Source organism: Orcinus orca, chromosome 6, assembly GCF_937001465.1.
Source record: "Orcinus orca chromosome 6, mOrcOrc1.1, whole genome shotgun sequence".
Lineage (NCBI taxonomy): Eukaryota > Metazoa > Chordata > Mammalia > Artiodactyla > Delphinidae > Orcinus > Orcinus orca.
This window is the reverse complement of record NC_064564.1, coordinates 98,765,074-98,789,958: the sequence shown is the minus strand read 5'-3', so window position 1 is coordinate 98,789,958 and position 24,885 is coordinate 98,765,074. Positions and strand designations below refer to the sequence as shown.

Here is a 24,885-nt window from a genome sequence, read left to right as displayed (position 1 = left end):
ACAACTACGGAAGCCCGCGTGCCTAGAGCCCGTGCTCTGCAACAAGAGAAGCCACCGCAACGAGAAGCCCGTGCACCACAACGAAGAGTAGCCCCCGCTCACCGCAACTAGAGAAAGCCCACGCGCAGCAACGAAGACCCAATGCAGCCAAAAATAAAAATAAATTGAAAAATAAAAAATAACATGTAGTCCAAGAGATTCTGATGTCAGGTGTTATGAATTGCAACTAATCCCCTCATTTCCTTTGCCACAGATGTTAGATGTATAAACTTCTAAATGGCTTTTCCAAATATGAGGAATTAACATTTCATACACTCAACAGAGATTTGAGCAACTTCTTTCTGTAAGGCACTGAATTAAATGCTGGGATACCAAGAGACTACGTCAGTTTCTCAACCTGAGGAGCTCTGGAGATGGATGGAGCAAATGAGTAGGCACTCAGGTGGAGTCACACCTCAAAGAGCTGTTACGGTCTAGGGAAGGGATAATCGGGCTGTTAAATAATGTACAGCAAAAGATAACAAGTGCCAGGAGAGATGTAGAAAAGGTCTGTGGGAGTTTGTAGGGCCAGGATGGGATGTGTAAGTGTGGAGCATGTAGTATTTGAGCTGGGTCGTGAATGGAGAGGATCTGCATATGTGGAGATGGAGAAATGGTCAGGAGAGGTTGGTAGAGTATTCCTGGATGAGGGACTTGGTTGATCAAAAGAATTGTGCAAGAAGAACATATGGTGCACTTAAGAAGCTCTTGCAGTTTGGACACCTGTTGGGGAGCGGTGTGATGCATGGTCAAGAAGGTGCTTTGTGGCTAGATTGGTCTCCTCTTAGGAAGGACTTCCTCTCTCATCTGATACTCACCTCCGGCATATGCTACATGTACCAGCTGCTTATTTTTAATGTACTTTTATGGAAGTAGATTTTTTTTCCCCCTTGGCAAAAACCTTCCATTTGCATTTGGACACAGTGCTAAGGTGGCATAAGCAAAAATGGGGCACTTACTGTAAGGAATCATGGAGTCTTATGGAAATAAGAGGGACCCTCAGGAGGGGTTTGGAACTAAGGACTAGATGTCCTCCAGTTCTTCACCTTCTCTCTGCACCCCCTGCCATTCTTTCTTCAGACCAGCTTCTTGTGATTTTGTGCTCCATGGCGTAGGCTGAAGATGCCCATGTCATATCTCCTGGCTTACTCTTAGAGGTCCAGGCACTCAAGGGAGGCTTGACTCTTTGGTCCCAATTCTGAGTTCCTGAGGAAAGGGACCATTCCTGTCACATTGGCTGTGGTCAGGGTACAAAGTCATGTTGTGCATAGTTATCTAGTAAGGCTTAGTGTCATCCCCGCCTACTTTCTCTGCCTCAGCTGTGCTGTAATTCAGCATACTAGAAGGAGCATTGGGTTTGCAGTTGACCGCCTGGAGTTTGAATCCTAGCCCTGCCACTTACTTACTACCTTTGTAATCTTCGTCAACATTCTCATTGAATTCTAGGCTCTGTTTCCTCATCTGTAAGTTGAAGCTAATATTACCTACTTCAGTAAATAGTACTTTAGAGGGAGGTACTGTGTTCTGTTGTGCACTTGGAGGATAAAGACCTCTCTAGGTTCAACTTGTGATTCTTTGTGTCATTAGCTTGGTGACCTTTGGCAAGTCAGTCAGATCCTGAGCCCCAGTTTTTCATCTTCAAATGCAGATAATCCCTGCCCACCTCACAGTGTTTTTCTGAGGCTCAGAAGGCCATGTGAAACTGCTTTGTGACTATAATGTATTTACATATGTGTGAAGCAGAAGAAGTTAAATACTATTAGGGAGACTGTTTTCCTTGTGAAATTATTCTGTTATAGTCGAATGTATTTTGGTAGTAACTTGACAGATCTTTCTCAAAATACCCTGTAACGGTAGATTATTAATTGATTTATGATGCAATGGGCAGTGGTCCAAGTATTTTCAGCTTTCCCTTTCAATCTCAGCTTCCACTTAAGGCTTCTAACCTGATTTATAATTTAAAATTTACTTTCACATTCAGAAAAAAAATGATGTTCTTTGTAGAAAATTTAAACAAATGTAAAGAAATCTTAAACCTGTCACACTGAAATAACCATTTTCTCTTTTTAATTCACGCTCATGAAATAAGTTAGTAATGACATAGAATTAAACCAGTAAGCCAAAAAAGAATCCTCTGAAATTCCACCACATAAGGATAACCACTACCTTAAATATAGCCCTTTCCCTAGTCTTTTTGACAGTAATGTTTTTCTTGCACTTTCTAAGGAACGTTTTGATGTTCAAGTTGTCATGAAGAGGTGATTCATCTGAGGAAAGTGATTTATTTTTCTTTCCTTCTTTTTTTTTTTTTTTTTTGCGGTATGTGGGCCTCTCACTGCTGTGGCCTCTCCCGCTGCGGAGCACAGGCTCTGGACGCGCAGGCTCAGCGGCCATGGCTCACGGGCCCAGCCGCTCCGCGGCATGTGGGATCTTCCTGGACCGGGGCTCGAACCCACGTCCCCTGCATCGGCAGGCGGACTCTCAACCACTTGCGCCACCAGGGAAGCCCCTCTTTCCTTCTTTCTTTTTTATTTTTTAAAATATTTTTTCCGTAAGTGATGATATGAGTGAAAAGCCAGTATTTGCCTTTTATAATCCTGTGAAAAAATAGCCTTTCTTCCTTGACTCAGAAGCCAATGTTGTATTTTTTTGGAGAGATATGAAGAATGAGTGATTTACGTGGACAGTTTTATTTCTCAGGAATAATTATATGTTTTCAGAATTATCAGTGGCCAATGGTAGATAACACTGAAGTGAAGTCCTTAAACCTTTACTGGTTATTTCTTCCTTGTGGGGTAGAAGGAAGGAAGGTCCCATCTTTCCCTTTAGATAGAGAAATTAAAGACAGGCAAATAATATGAATTAGAGAATTATTTAATGGAAAGTAAATGAATATATTTATTCTTTTTTTAAAATCTTTTTTTCTTTCTTTTAATATTTATTTACTTATTTATTTTTGGCTGCATTGGGTCTTCGTTGCTGCGCATGGGCTTTCTCTAGTTGCAGCGAGCGAGGGCTACTCTTGGTTGGGGGGCGTGGGCTTCTCATTGAGTTGGCTTCACTTGTTGCAGAGCACGGGCCCTAAGCACACAAGCTTCAGTAGTTGTGGCATGCAGGCTCAGTAGTTGTGCCTTGTGGCTCTAGAGTGCAGGCTCAGTAGTTGTGGCGCACGGGCTTCGTTGCTCCGCGGCATGTGGGATGCTCCCGGACCGGGGCACGAACCCGCATCCCCCGCATCGGCAGGCGGACTCCCAACCACCGCGCCACCAGGGAAGCCCTAAAGACTATTTTTTAAGAGCAGTTTTAGGTTTACAACAAAATTGACAGGAAGGTACAGAGATTTCCCATACAACCCCTGCCCCCATATTTGTATAGCCACCCTCATTAGCCACATCACTCACCAGAATGGTACATATTTTACGAAGGATGAACCTACACTGACATATCATAATTACTGCACATCCATAGTTTACATTATGGTTCACTCTTGGTGTTGTATATTCTGTGGGTTTGGACAGATGTATGATGATATATATCCACCATTGTAATATCACAGAGAGTATTTTCACTGCCCTACAAATCCTCTATGCTCTTCATATTCATCCTTCCTTTCATCTTCCTCCCTGGCAACTACTGATCTTTTTACTGTCTCCATAGTTAACGCCTTTTCCAGAATGTCATATAGTTAGAATCATACAGCATGTAGCCTTTTCAGATTGGCTTCTTTAACTTAGTAATATGACTTTAAGGTTCCTCCATGTCTTTTCATGGTTTGACACCTCATTTCTTTTTAGTGCTGAGTAATAGTCCGTTGTCTATATGTACCAGTTTATTTATCCATTCACCCACTGAAGGACGTCTTGGTTACTTCCAAGTGTTGGCAATTATGAATAAAGCTGCTGTAAACATCCATGTGCAGGTCTTTGTGTGGACATAAGTTTTCAACTCCTTGGGTAAATATCAAGGAGTATGATTGCTGGATTGTATGGTAGGAGTATGTTTAGTTTTCCTAAGTTGTTGTCTTCCAAAATGGCTATACCGTTTTGCATTTCTACCAGTAAACTTTCTTATTTTTGTTCTACCATATTCTTTTTTTTAAAATTTATTTATATATTTATTTTATTTATTTGGCTGCATTGGGTCTTCATTGCTGCACGTGGGCTTTCTCTAGTTGCGGGGAGCAGGGACTACTCTTTGTTGTGGTGCATGGGCTTCTCATTGTGGTGGCTTCTTTTGTTGCGGAACATGGGCTCTAGGTGCACGGGCTTCTCATTGTGGTGGCTTCTCTTGTTGCGGAACATGGGCTCTAGGTGCACGGGCTTTGGTAGTTGTGGCTCGTGGGCTCTAGAGCGCAGGCTCAGTAGTTGTGACGCACGGGCTTAGTTGCCACGCGGTATGTGGGATCTTCCCAGACCAGGGCTCGAACCCCAGTCCCCTGCGTTGATGGGCGGATTCTTAACCCCTGCGCCACCAGGGAAGTCCACTTCCATGTTCTTTAAGGTTCCTTTCAAGTTGTAAAATTCTGTGATTTAAATTTCTTTATCCTTGAAACATGGATTCATTTAAAAAATTTGTTATTTCTTCAAAAAAGAAATGTATTTTTACTGGAGTATTTGAAAAGTACATGAAAATATAAAGAAGAAAAATTACTGATGTATTTTCTTGTTTTTATATAGTATCATAAAACAATTATTATGGTGTATATATTCTTTTTAACTAATGAAATACTTCAAGTATGAAGAAAAGTATAGAGAATTATCTTAGGAACACTTAGGTATGTCCCACTCATATTTGTCAAATCTGTACATTTTTTGCTATTAGCTTCAGGTCTTTATTTAGCTATAATTATTATTTTTTAACTTAAAAAATTTTATTTTAATTATTTATTTTTTGGCTGCGTTGGGTCTTCAGTGCTGCATGCAGGCTTTCTCTAGTTACAGCGAGCAGGGACTACTCTTCGTTGCGGTGCCCGGGCTTCTCACTGCAGTGGCTTCTTTTGGTGTGGAACATGGGCTCTAGGTGCATGGGCTTCAGAAATTGTGGCATGTGGGATCAGTAGTGGTGGCTCGTGGGCTCTAGAGCACGGGCTCAGTAGTTGTGGCGCATGGGCTTTGTTGCTCTGCAGCATGTGGGATCTTCCCGGACCAGGGATCGAACCCGTGTCCCCTGCATTGGCAGGCGGATTCTTAACCACTGCGCCACCAGGGAAGCTCCAGGTCTTTTATTTTTTAAAGACATAAACATTACTGATACAATTCAAACCCCCTGTGCTACCCCTTACAAATTTTCCTTTTCTTTCTTTTTTTTTCTCTCCTCTCCCCTTCATTTTTTCTTCTCTTTTATCTCCTTGACCAAGGGTTGTCATTCCTGTGCTGTACATATCATAAGCAATGCATGTATTGCATTTAAAACCTTGACATAAGTGGAACCATAATGTACATATCCTGCAACTTGCTTTCTCTGTTTGATCTTAGTTTTTAAGATATTGTCATGTTGGTCCATGTGACATGTGACTCTTGCTTATTTTCATTGTTGTATGACCCTGCCACATTTTCTTTATCCATTTTCCTGTTGACTGACATTTAGATTGTTCCCTTTTTTTTTTTTTTTTTTTTTGCATTTACTGACCCCGTGGCTATGAACAGTTTCTTACAGTGTCCTTGTGCTTGTCTTTCCCTGGGAGTTTTTCTCCAGGACAGTGATACACAAAGAAGTGTGGTCTGAGGACTGGGGAATTATGTCTTGCAAATAGGGAACTTGTGGCAGAATGTAAATCAACTCTCACTGTTAATTTATTTAATGTTTCTTATCCTGGTAAGACTTTCTCAGTGAAGCAAGAAGTGTTCTTTTCTCTTAGAGGGCTGGTGACAAACAGTTTGCAGCTGCGCTACTTTGCAGCTGGGCACTGCTGTAGAGTATGTTCCCCTGGAGCAGGAGTGCTGGGTTGAAGGGGATGTGCCTCTTGAACCTCACTGGAGGCTACTGAACTAGAGCTTTGTTCCTCAGAGATTGTATCAGTGTACACCCCATCAGTGGTGAGCCTGAGTTCCTCTTGGTTGGTTTCCAGTCTTTGCCAACATTTGAAGAGTTTTTCTAATGTGTAGGCTGCAAAATTGTATCTCATTATTGTGTTAATTTTATGTGTTCCTGATCAGTGTGATTATCATTTTATGTGTTATTAAATATATGACTCTCATCTCTGAATTGCCTGCTTATATTCTTTGTCCATTTAAAATCTTTGGATTAATTTGCTTTTTCTTGATTTGTAGGAATTTTAAAAGTATATTCTGTACTCAATTTCTTTTCATTTAAAAACATTGTAGCTATTTATAGCTTATTCTTTTACTTTATAGTGTGTTTTATGATATTTTAAAATCTTAACCTGTTAGTCTGTAATGCCTTGTGCTTGAGTTTTAATTTTCCCTTCTCATTTTTCTTTTAAAAGCTTTAAAATCTTGCTTCTTACACTTGTGTCATTAATTTACCTGCAAGGATTTTTTTAGATTTTTTTTTTTTTAAAAGGGCAAACGAACTTTTTCCAGTTCTTCCTGACTAGTTCCATTTTTTTCTTTCCTGAGTTGTTATGACCCCATACTCAGTTTTCTTCCTATTTTTGTGTGTTGCCTATCCTTCCCTTTTTCAGACTCTCCTTCCTCCATCCTTAAATGCTCTTGTCTTGAGCAGTCTATCTCAGGCCTTCTGTTGTTTTCTTTCTACTGCAGTTACCATACACGTGTGCTAAACCTGGACACCAGCCTTGCCTCTTCCTTCTCTACTCTATACCCCTGACCACCAAGCTCTGGCACACAGTAGGGCTTCAGTACACACTTGAATGAGTGTGTGAGTGAATGTGTGATCTAGATAGGGGAATTAGTGCTTCACAGGGTGAAGATAGCAGGGTGCTGGGCCTTTATGGAGGAGAGAATTTGGCAGAGCAGGGAGAAGGAGGAAGGGTAAATTTAGTTTGACATGTTTGGTCTTAGCTTCTTATTCATAGTAGTGAGCTTTCTCTGGTATTGTTTTCTGACCTTTGAATTTGTACATTTTCCCGTTGTCATAAATACCACTTGAATGAGGCAAATTCTTATGACCTTTTGGTGATTCTCTCAAACAGGGCTCCCTGTAGAAGGTGCAGTATACAGGGATAGTATCATATAAAATACAGGGTCAACGTTGTAGACAGTTGCATGGGTAGGTAAGGGTTTTCAGACTGAAGATCAGAAGACCCTATTCTAGTTCTTGCTTGGCTGTAATTACCTCCGTGACCTTAAAACTCACTGTGCTTTTTTATATTCAACAGTCTTTCAGTCCTCTCCAACTCCAAGTGGAGTAGAAACCTTTCTTTGTACAAGTTTCATAATAAATTTTTTTTTCTTGACTTGGGCAATAGTTACATAGGTGTTTATAATAACTCATTAAGCTACACTTACGTTTTGTACGCATTTTTCTAAATGTTTTATTTCACAATGAAAAAGATTTAAAAAACCCACAAAAGACTAGGTTTCTTACATCCCTCATGTGCCAAAAAAACTCCAGTGGGATTAAAGACTTGGATACAGAAAGGAAAATCATAAGAGCTAGAAGAAAACATAGATAAATATGTGTGTCAGGGTTTCCAGAACCACCCCCAGGTTCCATGACTTGCTAGGAGGATTCACAGGACTCTGCAGATATTTGTACTCATGGCTAACATTTATTACCGTAAAAGGATAAAAAACAAAATGAGCAAAGGGAAAAGGCACATGTGGTGGAGTCTGGAGGAAACCAGGTGCAAGCTGCCGAGAGTCCTCTCCCAGTTGAGGCACACGGGACATGCGTAATTCCTTCAGCAATGCGTTTTGACAACACATGTGAAATGTTGTCTACCGGGGATATTCTTTAGAGACTCATTACCAAGGGTTTTTATTTGGTGCTGTTCACGTTGGCACCTTCTGCCTAACACGTACTAGAATTCTTGATTCTCAGGAGGAAAGCACGGTTGAGCATAAAGCATATTGTTTGCACAAACAGTTCAGGCACAGCGAGTAACTCTCATCAGTTCTGGGAACTGTGGGAACCCTCCTGAAATCCAAGTCTCCAGATGGCAGACAAGGACCAGCCTTGGCAAACAAAGCCTTGTAAGGATAGCAGTCTCAGGCCCGCTGTGTTAACTCTTCTCTGCAGAATATAATATTTTTTATAATCTTAGAGTTAAAAAGGCATTTCTAAGCATGACTAGAAACTCAGAAACCATAAAACAAAGGAATGGTAAATTTATGTTTAAAAAACTTAGATATGAAAAGAAAGAATGTGCTATAGAGTCACAAGGCATACTAGGAAAAAGTATTTTAATGTATGAAAGAACGGGGGTAGTTTTTTCAATATTGTATAAAAGCTTTTAGAAGTCAGCAACTCAAAAGAATAAAGTAATTTGCTGAAGAATATATTTCAAATGATCAATAAGGGACTTTCCTGGTGGTGCAGTGGTTAAGAATCCACCTGCTAGTGCAGGTGACACGAGTTCAAGCCCTGGTCCGGGAAGATCCCACATGCCACGGAGTAGCTAAGCCCATGCACTACAACTACTGAGCGTGCGCTCTAGAGCCCGCGAGCTACAACTGCTGAGCCCAAGTGCCACAACTACTGAAGCCCACGTGCCCTAGAGCCTGTGCTCTGCAACAAGAGAAGCCACTGCAGTGAGAAGCCCGTGCACTGCAACGAAGAGTAGCCCTCGCTTGCTGCAACTAGAGAAAGCCTGCGCACAGCAACGAAGACCCAACACAGCCATAAATAAATAAATAAATAAACAAACTTTGCCATAGTAATAAAAGATATAAAAGAACAGTGAGATTTTTTAAAATTTATCATAGTCAGCTACGGTTGATTACTTACAATCTTTGTAAGATTGATTACTCATTGTAGGAGTGAGTATAGGGAAATTGGTACTTACATATACTGCTGGTGGTATAAATGAGCACAGCCTTTTTGAACGACATTTTTCCAAAATCTCTTAAACTTGACACTCGTACCCTTTGACTCAGCAGTTTCATTTCTAGGGTTTTAGCTTACAGAAACGCATACAAGTGCACAGATACACATGGATAAGGATGTTCTTTGTTTTTTATTTTATTTTTTTAACATCTTTTCTTTTTAACATCTTTACTGGAGTATAGTTGTTTTACAGTGGTGTGTTAATTTCTGCTGTATAATAAAGTGAATCAGCTGTACATATACATATATCCCCATATCTAAGGATGTTCTTTGGAGCATCGTTTATGGTACTGTAAATCTGGTAGTAGCACAAATAGTTAAATAAATCATACTACTTCTGTAGGCATAGTTTTATCAATTCGATCTTTATTTAGTGCTATGCAAAGATATTTATGATTTTATACATATCCACACTTTTTTTTTTTAGTGTAATTCTTTGGGTATTAAAACCTGACCTGAATGGATATGAGGTTCTTTAAAATCTTTGACTATCCCACTTAGTGTGAGCATCCATATGTCTTATTGCAGTAATCTGAATGTATTTAATTATAGGAACTGCCCTAGAACACACAGGGTGGATGGGGTTATTTGAAATACACAGCATATACACTTTATTTTAATTCAAAAATCTGAAAAGTCCTGAGACATCTATTGCTCCAAGGGTTTTAGATAATATGTTTGTGTTAACTAAAAGGAAAAAAAAGGCAAATTGTAAAATAGTATGTGTCATATTCCAGTTTTTAGGTTAAAATAATGTTAGTGTATGAATAGGAAAAAATAGTTCAGAATATATTCCCCACATTTAACAGTGACTGTCTGAGGTTATAGTGATGTCTTTAATTTTCTTGTAAGTGAAATTAACTCAATATGAGTTTGAATAAGAGGAATAATATCAAAATTGTGGAGAGGGTAGAACTTGCCCCTGACTCTAAAGTAATGTTTGTCATACCTCAGATACTTTGGTGATGACCTGGAGGATCTCAGTTCCTACAACTGAACACTGAGTCCTTGTGAAAGGTGAACTTGAGTTTTAGATTCCTTTTGAATTTTCAGAACTTTTGGTTACATCCCTTCTTGTTTCTGAATAGACACGTTTGGGGGCAAAGGCCTAATTTGGATTGTCACTTTCACGGGGCTCAGTTTCCAGGGTTGAGGGTAGAGGCACAGGGTTCACCCTTCAGTGCCGTTAACAGCAGGATTCAGGCACCACACTGTTGCTGAATCTTTGCCCATATTTTGCTAACTTTGGTAGGCTGAAAAAGTTAGTGGTTGATTATATCTGCACTTGTATTTACATTTCTTTTCATAAAGTTTGAACATGTTTGATGATCATTTATTTAAAGTATAGATGTTTGTCAGGATGACGCAGCAGTGTTACATCGATCCTCTTCCTTTGCCTCTTCCTTGGGTATGCTTGACCTCTTTGACAAGGACCCCCGTGTGATGTTTGGTGCCCTTTCTTTCCATTCCCACATTCCCATCATAAACAGTGTTACCGCGTTGAGGATGTTATCTTTTCCTTTCTAGTGAGGGAGAGTAGAAAGTGTTAGGTGCTATGCTGGGGATACATAGGAAGCACCCAAATGGTTGTATGAAAAATGAAAGAACCAGATATCACTTGGTTTTTTTTTTTTAAGCCTTGGGCACAGATTTTGCAGGTCAGTTTGTTATGAAGAATTTAATTTTCGGCCTTCTTCTGCAGGACGGTTCTTCTAAGTTTCTGTAGCTAAAATCTGTAGGCAGTTTCCACTGCCTAAGATCTATAAGGCGCTTACTCCTTACCTGTAACTTCCATGGATGTTGTGGATTGAATCCACTGTTCCTAGGAGCTCCTTTTATAGTAGCATTCAACTATTAGCAAATAGAAGCATTTGGTCTGATAATCTCAGAGTCAGCCTGCCTGCCTTTCCTCCCTTCCTTCCCTTAGTATTAATTTTAAAAGCTAAACTCAAGACTTTATTTGGATTTCATCAGTTTTTCCGTTAATGTCCTCTTTCTGTTCTGGGATCCAGTCCAGGGCACCACACTGCATTTAGATGTCCTGTCTCCCCGGACTCCTCTAGTCTGTGACAATTTCTTAGTCTGTCTTTTTTTTTTTTTTCTTTTTCTTCACAGTCTTGAAAGTCTTGAGCAATACTGGCCAGGTAGCCTGTAGAATGTATTTTAACTTGGTGTTTCTGTTGGTTTTTTGTTTTACTCATGAGTAGATGAGGGTTATGAGTTTTTGGAAGGAATACCACAGAGTTGAAATGCCTTTCTTGTCATGTTAGTGATCCTGATACCACATGGCATCGCTTGGTTAAAACAGTATTTATCAGGTTTCACCACTGTAAAGTTAACATTTTCCTCTTTCCCTCTTCTGTTCTTTGGAAGCAAGTCACTACATCTAGTCTACCCTCAAGGGGTGGGTAGAGGCACGAATTAAGCCCTACCTCCTGTAGGGGGAGGCATCTACATAATTATTTGGAATTCTGTAAGAAAGACTTGTCTAGACCCCAGTGCATTTAATCATTCAGTCATTATTTATATCACGGAGTCATGTAAATTTATTTTATACTTTGGGTTAGAATCCAGTACTATGTTATTTATTTGGTTTCTCAAATTTATTCCAGCCTTGGCCATAATGGAGCTCTTTCAGGGTGGTTCCTGCATCCCTTTGACTTATCAGGCCCTGTTTCCCTTCTGGCCCTACAGGATGCTTCAGGTTCATCTTGTTTTTTCCCTGCCCCAGCCCTAGAATCAGCCATTTCTCCAAGAGTCTGGCTCCTTTTACTGGAGAAGGGTGTTTAAAAACCCAAGGTCCGGGTGCTGGGTGTGCTTGTTGCTACTAGGTTGTGCCAGGTTGTGACTGCTTCTAGGCTCCCTCTGGAGATACATATCTATATCTGTGTATCTATATCTATATGTGTATATATATCTCTTCCTGTAAAAAATTATTATGGAAATTTCCAGCATATACAGAAGTACAAATTCTAAGTATCTATCACATAGCTCTAACAGTTATCAACTAGTGATCAATCTTGGTTTCACTTATATGACCCCTCCCCATTTCTCACCCCAGCACCCCCAATTATTTATTTATTTAAAAATGAGGACCTGAATGAGGCCATGACTTTATTTTTAGTTTCTGAAATAATTATATATATTTAAGGTGTACAGTGTGATAATTTGATACACATATACATAATGAAATGATTACTTCAGTCAAGCTGATTAAGATGTCTTTTTCTCACAGTTGCCTTTTTTGTGTGTGTGTGAGAACGTCTGAACTTTACTCTTAGCAGATTTCCAGTACACCCCTGATGATTTGATGTAAATCTAAGTAACTGTTATTTCACCTGTAGATATTTTAGTCTTTATCTCTGAAAAACAGGACTCCTTTAAATAAATTTTTTTGTTTTTTATTTTTAAATTTTAAAATTAAGGTATAATAGATACAGTAGAAAGTATGAAAGGATAGAGCTTGTGAATTTTTATAAATGTATATAGCTGTGTAATCATCATGCAGATTGAGATGTAGGACATTTCCAGTGCCTTAGAATGCTCCCTAATCACTTACGGATAATTTTTGTAAGAACCTCTAAAAAACAAACATAACCACAATACCATTGTAACACCTAAAAAATTAACGATAATTTAAAAAAATCAAGTATCCAGTCATTTGCCCTTGGTAGGTTCCCCTTTCACCTCAGCACTCTCCCCTCCCCTGCAATGTATTGATTGAAGAGACAGAAGCTCTGAGTGTGTTAGTTGCTTGTTCTGTAGTTGCCTGGGTTTTGCTGAGAGCATCCCTTTGGTGTTAATATGTTTCTCAGTGGCTTTCTTCGTGGAAATTTGTCTCTCACATTCTGGTTGGCTAATTCCAGCAGTAATGGGCAGTGATTCTGTCTTTGAAGAAATTTCATCAGTAAGATGGTTTCACCAAAGATATAATATTATCCCTGGTATCTGATTAAAGTTCTCCTGCATGGCTCTGCTAGCTAGGTCTAGACGACTTCTTCAAAACTTTTGTATTTTTTCTGGTATCCACATCCTTTAGAAAAACAGAATAACCTTGTAAATAGGAGAGAAATTTGTTGTTCTTGTCTTTGTTTTCCTCTCTTCTAGAGGTTAAATGACCAGGACAGTTGTAAGACAGTATAATTAGCTAGTAAACCTTTTTAGTGTTGTTTCATTGCTGTGTCAAAATCATCTGCATACAGGGCTAGCTATGGTTAAAGTTCTGGCTGAAGGATCTGCAGTATAGAAAAAAGGATTAAGCTATAAAAGTGATTAGTCTTAGTTCTGTTTGATGTGCTAAGTTATCCTTTTCTCTTTTTATATTGTAGATCAGCTTGAACGAGTCTTTTTACGACTTGGCCATGCTGAAACAGATGAACAATTACAGAATATTATATCTAAATTCCTTCCTCCTGTTTTGCTCAAGCTGTCCAGCACCCAAGAAGGAGTACGTAAAAAGGTAAGCATGCTGGGACAGTTGGGGGAATTATATAGTGAATAAATGGATGTATTTTATGAAGTGAGTTTTCTGTTCCCATTATTGAAATCTAGCTTCATGATCCCAATTAGGCTTTTCAAAATGGACAGTAAGTCTAGGACCAGCTTCCACGATTTAAAAGTACCTTTTGTATGCTTAGCACAGCTGCATTTAGCTCCAGCTGTACACTTGGCATCAGTACTGGATGACATAATTGAGATATTTATTCTGGAATGTATGGAGGTATGATTTAAAATCTATGCCCTTGAGTCCAATATGAAAGTCAGGTGGTAATGGGTCAAAAATATTCTTTAATCATTGGCTGACGGTGAATATGGCCTTAATTAAAAGTAAGCAAAAGAAATGTTTTTAAAAGCAAGATACTGTTGTACAGCTCCTGTTTTAGAATTTTTTGAAGAACTGTTAGTAAAAGCTGGGTAACTGTCACATCAAGAGTTTCTTTTTTACCCTAATGTTCTACATGGAACATTTGGATGCTTCACCTTTAAAATAATTCATTTGTCTTCTCGTGTATTTATACTAGACCTTTGGGTTTTTGAGCTATCATCAGGTTTCAATCCTTGAGCCACTGTAATTGGTTGGCAGTGACCTTCCCGGACCTTCTGCCCTGAGAGGGATTCTGAGGCCTGATTTGAGTTCAGTGGAGAAAGAGTATCTTTAAGAATGTCTGTTATATTTACAGGAAGGAATAGGGCATTCTTGTCACGTTTTTGACATGCCTGTTGTTAATACTGCTTTGCTAAGATAGATAACGTGTTTGATCACGTCATTCTCCTATTTAAAACTCTTCTATGGCCTTTTCTTACCCTAAGAATAACTAGGTATAAAAGGCCTTCATGTGTTGGTTTCTGTTTCCTTATTTAGCTTCATCAGTCTCATCATTTATTTGGCAAATATTTACTGGGTACCTTCTATATGCCAGGTGTTAGGAATACGTTGGTGAAGGAAAGAGACGTCTACTTGGGGAGATGAGTATTAAACAATAAGGCAAAGAGTATAGAGTTAAAATGGCAATAAATGCTAAGATGGCAAAGGATTGTATGAAAGAATATATTTGGGGACTTGATTTAAATTAAGTATAGGGTGTAAGGGAGGTGTGTAGGAAGTAGCCAGGCATAGAGATGGGGAGACCACTAAAGGCAGAGAAGGCCCTGTGTAGAGATTCTGAGCCCGAACTGAGTATAAAACCTTCAGGGAGCTGAACAAGGCCACAGAGATGCACCCTGTGCACCAGAGGAAGAGTGATAGGAGTTCAGGCATGGGGATTCCAGCGGCAGCCATTTGAAAGGGTATTGGTGGCAGTGACATAATCATTCTGGCTGTGGGGTGGAGAAAGACTTGCAGTGGCGAAAAGGAGAGTAAACAGAAGGAAGTTTTTGCATTAATCCAGGCCTCTCGGCTGAGTATTTTCAGTAGGGTTTTTTTTTTTTTTAAACTTATTTACTTAGGAGTTTTATGTTTCCTTGTATTTTACCTTCTGTAGAAAATCATTCATCTCTAACCATCTACTTTATATGTTCAGTTGTATATTATTCACGTCTATCATACATTTATTCTTAATATTCTGTTACCATTCAAGTGGAGAAATTCCATTCTTGTTTCTAATTTTTTTGTTACTACCAAAGGTTTGCTTTTTTTAATGGGCCAATTTAAAAGGAAAAAGAGCTTTTATATTAATCTTTTCAAGTGTATTTTTCTTCTATTTTTATTCAAATTACTCCTTTTTTTGTTTTCCTTTGATATGTTTTTCTCACATAAGATTTCAGTTTGTAAAGTACGTAATGGTAAAGGTCATTATGTGCCAGGAAAAATGCTAATCACTTAAATACTCACAAGATTATGTGAGGTGTAGGTGTTATTTCCATTTTATAGATGGAGCTGAGGCTTGGAATGATTAAGTGACTTCATTAAGGTCAGATAACAGAAAAACAGAACTGAAAATGACCTCAGTTTCCGGATTTCTCTTTGATTACTATTTTGGTTATACCCCATAGTTACACTGGTGAGCTGTTTTAGGTTATTTTATTTTTGACCTAATAATTAGTTTATAAGAACATTGTTTTTGGTTTTAAAATAGTGTAAAATTTGTCTGGTTTTACTGCATTCTGATTTGAAACCACAGGGAGCAAATGTTCTAGTCTTTTAAAGCATATTATTTCTGATGTTCATAAAAACTATTCATAAGGTTAAAAAAATATTTCCTATTGGTGGAATATGGAGCTCAGTGTGTAGATAGGCCACTCAACACTGCTCTCATTTCTCAAGAAACCTATCTTCCAGTCCTGTTGTAAATTAATAGTGAATTACAATCTCCTGCTGCTGCTGTAGTTTTTCTGATTTTCCTTTTAGTTTTAATAGTTTCACCTTGATGCGTCTTTTTTTTTTAAGTGTCCTTATTTATTTATTTTTAACATCTTTCTTGGAGTATAATTGCTTTACAATGGTGTGTTAGTTGCTGCTGTATAACAAAGTGAATCAGCTATATGCATACATATATCTGCATATCCCCTCCCTCTTGCGCCTCCTTGATGTGTTTTGATGCACAAGTTTAAGATCTTGTGTTTCTTAGTAATTTGTATTATATTACTTTTCTTATCTTTCAAATCTCATTTAAGATTTCTTTCCCCAATACCTCTATCATTTAAGAATACTATTGTAGCCAGTGTTTTCCTTTGGTGTAAGTTAGATTGAGGAATCTTTGCCCCAGCCAGCAATCTTAACCTTATTTACTTTAGCTGCATATCTTCATCAATGTAATTGAGATGTCACATTTTTTTTGAGGTTTGGATTGAGGGCGTGTACATCAGTTCCAGTTATTAACCCTTCTCATCACTTGATCTGTTCTCATTCTTTCCATCTCTCCCTCTTCTCCCTTCTCTCCTCTTCCTTCCACACATTTTCTGTTTAAGAGTTTGATAACCTATATTCTGTTTTAATATAATGATTAATCAAGCAATTCTATCCATATTCTTAACATTTCAGTCATTAATTTGTATCTAAGTAAACAAGATGTTTTACTCAGTTAACATCAAGTAAATTATTTTATCATGTTCAGATTTCTTCCTTCTCCCCCTTCCCTTATATTTCTTACTAGAAATAGTAATTACCTTCTTATTTCTTCGTTTTTTCATTTATATTTACTTTTATTTTTCATGTTGTCCTTTATTTTTTAAACATCTTTATTGTAGTATAATTGCTTTACAATGGTGTGTTAGTTTCTGCTTTATAACAAAGTGAATCAGCTCTACATTTACATATATCCCCATATTTCTTATTATTTCTTACTAGGTTTTTCCCTAGAAATTTTCCTTTGATTTTCTTCTCATATTCCAAATAATGCTGACTTTGATCTATTGGTGAATTTTTCTAAACTTTTTACAAAAAGCTTGAAGGAAATATACGAAAATGTGTTTACTGTGATGAGTTGTACGGATGATTTTTTAAAAACAACTTTGAATCCCATGGAATATTATGCAACTACTACAAAGAATGAGTTAGGTCTAAATTAAGAAGCTTATATATTTTTAACTGGAAACAAAGCGGACTCTGTGCTAACGTGAATGACATATAGCTCATTTTTGTAAAAAGTAAACAAGTAAAATCTAAAGATATAGCTAGTGGGAATCAGCAGCATAGCACAGAGAGATCAGCTTGTGGTTTGCGATGACCTAGAGGGGTGGGATAGGGAGGATGGGAGGGAGGCTTAAGATGGAGGGGATATGGGGACATGTGTATGCATGTGGCTGATTCACTTTGTTGTACAGCAGAAACTAACACAGTATTGTGAAGCAATTATACTCCAATAAAGATCTATTTAAAAAAAAAAGATGTAAATATGTTTGTAGAAATTTTTGTGGATACAGAGAAAGATGTGAAGATGAGCACCAAAGTATTAATACTGGTGCCTTCGAGTGGCTATGAATGGACTAGGGAAAAGGGATAATTATGATTTTTCACTTAATTTATTGTAATAAATGTGTTTTTCTATTATAATTTGAAAAAGCAAGAAAATAGAATAGAGATATAATCATTGTGAACTTGTATATTTAATTTATATCGTAAAATACTAATTTTGTTTGCTTTTTTTACATATCAGATTTCTCTTGGTAAAGGGGTTTTGTTGTTAAGTAAGTTTGAAAACTTCTGGAATAAGGGAAAAGAGATCTAACAGCTGAGACACCTGTTTACATTCTAAGCAGTATGCTAGACTCTGACATATCCTTCCATTTAATCCTCATAATAGCCTGTGAAATGTTATCATTTGATTTCTGCAAATGGGGGAAAGTGATTCAGAAAATGATAATAGTGCAAAGCATTAAATGCCTATGTGGACATTGTCTCAGTTCATTGTAACTCATCTAACAGCTCTGTGGGGTATAGGTGCTCATGTTATTCCCATCTTATCTAGGAAGAAACTGAGGCTCAGAGAAGTTAAATAACTTGCTTTGTGTCACATGACTAACAAGCGACTTTACACATGAGAGATAATTCCAAGACTAAATGATTTCTGCCAGGCTTTGCCTTCACATGATGGCAAACACGTTCATTCTTTAGCTTATGTGTGAAAGTGAATTCAGTACATGAGGGGTCAGTGAATGAAAGTTGAGGATAAAAGAATGTCTGAAAGCAACAACATAATTTTGCCTGCCTGTTATTTTGACTCCTGGTAGTAGAGGCTCGATGTGTGTTTCCCTTTTATTTGTTTTGAAGTATAGATACTCGGTCAGACTTTTTATTTACTTTGAAATATAGCTGCCTGGTCAGACTTTCATGATTAGTACAGTCCTGTACTCATACTAATACCTCTTGCAAATAGAACCAATATGATAATTGGGAGTTTTGGTTATTATATAATTGTTAATAAAACAAAGGATGTAGATATTGATCACAAATCTAGAATGCAGTTACAATTATGAGACCTTTTTTTACCATATAAAATAAGACTGTCATGTGAAAGCAGAGTATTTTTTAATAAAAGCTTACATATAAATAATTTCAGTATGTAAAATTTTGTAGTCAGTGACACTAGGGATTAATCTAGTATTGACTTTCAGTTCTGTAATTTTAGGGCTCCTGACTGTCAGTTTCATAATGTTTGTTAGGCTTAAGCAGGATACCTGTAGAGTAGCAGCTGATAATTTGTGGATAAATTGGGTGAAAGAGAAATGTTTTATTTTTGATTTCTTTATTTTTTGGCTGCCCCGCGTGGCTTGTGGGATCTTAATTCTCTGACCAGGGATCGGCCACTGGCCCATGACAGTGAAAGCGCCGAGTCTTAACCACTGGACTGCCAGGGAATTCCCAAGAGAAATAAGTTTTAGACGTCTACTGACATATCACTATTTTAAGGAAAATGAGATATGTTATGTAGAATTCTCTTTTACAGCGAACCTTGTATATTCGGACTTCTTAGAATAGGTAAAAATTAAAAACTGACCACTGCTGGTGGGAGTGTAAATTAGTATAACCACTTTGGAAAACTGTTTGGAAATATTCTAAGGCTTATCATATGTATACTTCATGACCAGGCATTTCCAGTCCTGGGTTTGTATACAACAGAAGTGTGTATATCTGTGCACCAGAAGACATAGCTAAGAATGTTCATAGCATTATTCATAATGGTCTAAACTGGAAATAATCTTATATCTATCATGATATAGGAGAATGGATAAATTCTGTTTTTTTCCTACTAGAGCAGTGAAAGTGAACGACAGCATGGATGAATCTCAGATATAATATAGAATGAAAAACACATGAGTTCATCCTATTTGTTCCATTTATATAAATTTAAATATGGTGTTAGAAGTCAGGAAGAGGGGTTAGTCAGTGGGGTGCAGGGCCTTTGTACTTCTGGTGGTTACAAAGGTGTGTTTACTTTGTGAAAATTTATTAAGCCATACATCTCAATTTTGCACTTCAGCTATATGTTATACTTCAATTAAAAAGTTTACTAATGAGTAAATGATTATAAATGAATGAGTAATAAGGGGAACTGATAGGGACAAAATACTATATGCCCGAGGCTGGTAATTCTGTAGGCTTACTGACAGAGGTTAACTGTTGTCAGTTTAGCTGGGGGCGGGACTGGTTCAGTGGATTTCTTAATTTTTATGGGTTTATAGAGGATTGCAGGCAGTGGATAACCAAATATAGGAAATGAGTCAATATTTAAGGTGATAATATTGCTAGAAGAAAATTAAGTAGTTAATCTACTTAAAATTTCAAAAATTGTCATAAAAAAGTATGTAATTGTGGGCATGATTGTCTGCCACCATCAATAATGATTTTCCATAGGATCCTTCTAGGAAGCAGCCTAGCTTAGATCATCAGAAGAGGGCTGTTTCCTTTAGCCTGGCTCCTCCTGATTTTTTCCCCTGTCATCCAGCTGAATCACAGGTCTGGACAGGCAGGAGGTTGGGTGAGGTATGTGTGGTCATGCAAGTTTCTAGGTCTTTGTAATGTTTGAGGGCTCCCGAGGGTGTCTCACAGTGACAGACACTTCAGCTGAATTAAGCTCAACTGTCAGTGTCTGATAAGGTTAAAAATATGGATTCTGGAGTCAGATCTTGACTGTGCCACTTGCTGGCTCAGTAACTTGCTGGGCAAGTTAACTTCACTTCCTGACCCTCTGCTTCCTCACAGGGTAAAATGGGAATGACAATAGCACCTCTCCAGTTGTTGTGAGAATCAGATGAGATAAGGAATGCAAAGGGCTGTTCTGCGTGGAAACTGCTCAATAAATGTCAGCTATTTTACGAGTATTCTTATCACTCATTTAACAAACATTGATTTTTAGATTTGTTGTTATTTTAAAAATTCACTTATTTCATGATTGCTGTAGATAACTTTGAACTTTTGCTGTTGCTGTGAACATCCCTACAGCTCTCCTTAATACTTGCTTTGAAGCTAGATCTCAAATTTCAGAAGTGATGGAGAATAGTGTAAGCCTGGCCCTCTGGAATAGTCACTTTAAATTCTTGAGTCTTTAGGTGAGGCTTTCTAAAAATCCTATATCTCAGTGCTCCTTTCTTAGCAAGATAATCCCACTTTCATTGTAAGCTTGGGGTCATTTGATGTAAACCTCCGTAGCTTCCTTTCCACCCATGACTTATTCACCTCTATTTCTGTCTTTTCCCACTTAAAGGAGAGGAAGTTTGGTATTACTTACTTAAAACTTTTTAGTAGAACCAGATGATCTTCAAAATAAAGTAAAAATTTCTCAGCATTTTACCCAAATCCTTCTGTAATCTAGGTCCTGCTTTTATCTCTTACCACTCTGTGTTTCAGTCAGATGCAGCGCACCATGTTCTTTTAGACCTCTTATACCTTCTTATAACTGATCTTCTGCTTGGAATTTCATCTGCTCTTTGGGACTTAGTTTCCTGTCAGTTCCTCCCGGAAGTCCTTCTTGATCTTAGTAGATAACTTTTTCTTCCCGAAACTCTCAGTACCTTGTATATTTCTCTTGCTGTAATGTTCACGTTGTATTTTAGTTAGTTTGGGCTGCTATAACAGTATACCACAGACTGGATGACATAAACAGCATTTGTTTCTCACAGTGTTGGAGGCTGGAAGTCCGAGATCAGAGTGCCAGCATGGTCAGGCTTTTCGTCGGGAACTTTTCATGGTGTATGGAGGGCTGTCTTCTTGCTTTATCCTCAGACGACAGAGAGAGGAAGAACTCTGATACCTTCATCCCCTTAGAAGGGCACCCATCCCATCGTGGGCCCCCCACCCCCCGCAATCTCCTCCAAACCTGTTTACCTCCCAAAGCCGTCACAGTGGGGTTTAGGGCTTTAAAGCGTGAATTTTGGGAGACACAGACATTCAGTCTGTAGCATAGTGTGTTGCTATCATTTGTTCACAGGTCTTCTGGGAGACTGTGCCTCAGTGTAGGCCCATCTGGAATCTCAAGTTTAATTAACTAAAGGACATTGTAAAAATAAATTCACTACTAAAAATCTGGTGCATGGATTCTTGGGGATAACATTTTGGAACAAGATTTTAATATTGTATACTCCCTTTCTGGGATGTCAAATTTACCTCCTTTAAGAGAACAAAGTGGCTACTATTCATTAAAATAAGTAATATCTGAGAAATGAATTCGTTTTTAAGATATGATCAATAATTTCAGTTTATATCTTCCTGTATTTTAGGTAATGGAACTGTTGGTCCATCTGAATAAGCGTATAAAAAGCCGCCCCAAGATACAGCTCCCAGTAGAGACACTCTTGGTTCAGTACCAGGACCCTGCTGCAGTTTCCTTTGTCACAGTGAGTGTTATCTTGGAATATTTTCTGACTTACAGTAAGTTTTCTTTCATAACATTTATTAGATGTCATCAGTATATTGGCGAGCCTAGAATTTCACCTTAGACTAAATGAAACGTGAGGTGTTTTTCTTCAAAAGGACACACTGTTTTTCCACTGAGTATTGATCTGGAGGAAATGGTAGGAACAGGATAATGTATGGCCGTTTACACAGGGCAAAGGAATGTTGGTGTAATGACTTGTCAGGTATGTTGATTTACAAAAAGAATGATTGATTCTTAGTAAAAGATTATGAGAGGTCAGTCTGAATTAGAAAGAGAAGGTTATTTTAGTAATTGACCAGTTGGGAAATGGCAGCGTAGGATTTAACATGGGGTCTCCACTTTGCTTGAAAGGATTAATGTAACAAACTGGGAGAGCTGATACTGATGTGTAGTATGTAGGTTTAGGTAGGTCAAATGATTACTTTTTTCTTTTCAGTGAAAAGTAATTGCACATATGAGTACTTTATTTTCTCCCCAGCTTTATTGAGGCATAACTGACAAATAGAATTGTCTATATTTAAAGTGTACAATGTGATGATTTGATATACGTATAAGTGCTTTAGACTAGATCATGCTCTCTCATATGAAGCCCATCTTAAAAGTAAGCATTTTGAGTAATTGGGGCTGGAGTTCTTCCTGAGATATACTAGTTGGTCAAGCTGTAACAAACAGGTGATAAACATGAGGAAGGAGGATTCAATTTCTTTGTTATAACAAAGCTGCCTAGGTTATTAGTCATGTGTTTTTGTTGAAATCCTAGAGTATTTCTTTCATACTTACTTGACTTTCTCTTGTTGCATTAGAATTTTACTATAATTTATGTTAAGATGGGCTATCCTCGCCTACCAGTGGAAAAACAATGTGAGCTGGCTCCTACACTTCTTACTGCCATGGAAGGGAAGCCTCAGCCCCAGCAGGACAGGTATGCTTTCCTCAGTTACCTTATTGCCCACCTGTGAGAGTCAACAGCTGCCATTCAAAAATAGATCCACACATTTGGTTTCACTTGGGCAAATACAAAGGCTTGAGTTGAGCTCTTTGAGTTGACGGTTCTGTGTTACCTCAACATTACTCTTTTGTTAATTTTATAAATTATAAAATTTCTTGTGAGCATATCAAAAAATGTGTAGAACTAACATTTTTCTCAATCTAAATGCATTTTTATTTCGGTTAGTTATTTTGAAGCAACTGATTTTCTGTGATTGCAAAAATTTGAGATCTAATATGCTTTTCATCAGACATTTCTTTCTTGGAGGATATAAAGTTTCAGAGCAGTTTTCTTAAGGAACTAATTACTCGTTTGTATTAATATGGGAATTGGAGAGGTGAAAAGGAATATCATCCTTAGTTTCTAGGCTTAGCTCAAAACTTCTGTATCCTAAGCCCTGTTGTGGTGACAACCATGAAAAGAAGTTGTGGAGGAAAGATGGATTTAAATCATGTTTTCACTTCACTTTTTAGAGCATAAACATTTTTAAAAGATTGTAATACAGATATTTACAAGTAAAATTAATAGACATTGTAAACACTTTGAAATTTTCATGTTTTAATAGCAACAGGTTTAGTGAAAGAAGAAAAGAATCTGTTACTTAAATTCACACAGTGGAAATTTAATATTGTATTCCAAATATTGACATGATTGATGTTTAATTTCTTTAGATTTAGAATGACTTTATTTTTAATTAAATGTGGAAAGGAAAAAAATGATTGACAGGACATGTTATAAGTTGAACTTTACCTAAGGTTTAATATTAAATCTCTTGTGGTAATAGATATTAACACTGAGCCCATATTATGTACATTTTTCTCAGGTGTTTTTGGTGATGAGCCAGATTGGCTAAATGTCACTTATTACTCAATATCCTGAGCTTTTAATAAGAAAGAAATAAGAATGAAGTCTAGGCCACTCCCTAGATTAGGACTTTGTAAATTAGTGGTATTGAAAATGAATGGCCCTTGCTACGATTGCTACTTTTTGTTATGTGATTTTATTTTTTTTTGGTTTTGTCTGTTATTTGCATGTATAAAAAAACCTTATTTTTTAAATAGTTGCAATAAATGTAATTGTTTTTTCAGCTTAATGCATCTTTTAATACCAACCCTTTTTCACATGAAATACCCTGTTGAATCATCAAAATCAGCTTCTCCGTTTAACCTTGCTGAGAAACCAAAGACTGTGCAGCTGCTTTTGGACTTCATGCTAGATGTCCTTTTGATGCCTTATGGGTAAGTAAAAAAAAAATAAAAACAAAACAAAGCAACCTTGTTCTTGATTGCTTTTACTGTGTGCAGTCAAGTACTCTTTTCAGTGATTCAACTTTCACTTGAAAATGAATGTCTCAGATTTGTTTTGCTGTAGCCCTGACCTCTTCTAAACTGCAGCGCCGCTGCTTACTGACCTTATGGGTGTGGAGCTGCTGCTGTGCTTTCAGACTTGCCCCGTCCAAGCTGAAATCAGTCTTCCCAGTAAACATAGTTTCTCTTCTTTAACTACCATCAGTGCTGTGATGATTCTCTTAGCCTTGTAGGCGCTCAGTTATAAATTGCCTCTAGCTTTCTCTTCCTCGTTGCTGCAGTATCAGTTCCGTAAGACCTCCTTCCTCCTCCTCCATGTGTCCTGGAACCATTCCCACTGCTGCCATTCTAGTTTCGGCTCTTTTCAACTCTTTTCATCTCTTTTCATGACTTTCTCACCAGCTGCTCTTCTTCAAAACTTTCCACACTGCCACAGAGTTTCCTGATTTTTAAAACACAGATTTTATCAGTGACCCCTTAAAATCCCTGGGCTGTTATTTTCCAGTCATTACATGCACTCATGCATTTCATGTACTCTATATCTCCTTGCCTGTCTACATTTTAAGAGAAGACAGTTTTCTCTGCTTAGAATGCTTCCCCATCAAGAAAGAAAGAAGGAAAGAAAGAAAACAACAGAAAACGACAGCCAGGAAAACCACTTTGAAAAAGCCTCACAAACTAGCTTAGAGGCCAGTTCTGTTGTCTCTGACTAAATCCCTGCCCTACGCACAGGACTCTTCCTTGTCCTCAAAAGGCTAAGCACCCATCT

At 37.8% G+C, this 24,885-nt stretch overlaps 1 protein-coding gene across 9 annotated transcripts in view; it reads left to right on the top strand.

Moving 5' to 3' along the window:
- Positions 1–24,885, top strand: part of ECPAS (Ecm29 proteasome adaptor and scaffold) — a 101,594-nt gene that overhangs the window by 13,477 nt on the left and 63,232 nt on the right. For 8 of the 9 annotated variants that reach the window (XR_007477857.1, XM_033427463.2, XM_033427460.2 and 5 more), the window contains 4 exons: positions 13,338–13,468; positions 21,664–21,780; positions 22,625–22,743; positions 23,898–24,047. Coding sequence is in view for 8 of the 9 variants with exons in the window: in XM_033427463.2 (XP_033283354.1) it covers positions 13,338–13,468; positions 21,664–21,780; positions 22,625–22,743; positions 23,898–24,047 (517 nt within the window). In the remaining variant the exon portion in view is untranslated. Of the gene's footprint in view, positions 1–13,337; positions 13,469–21,661; positions 21,781–22,624; positions 22,744–23,897; positions 24,048–24,885 lie in introns of those variants that run through there. The other variant, XM_033427466.2, reaches the window with a different exon arrangement.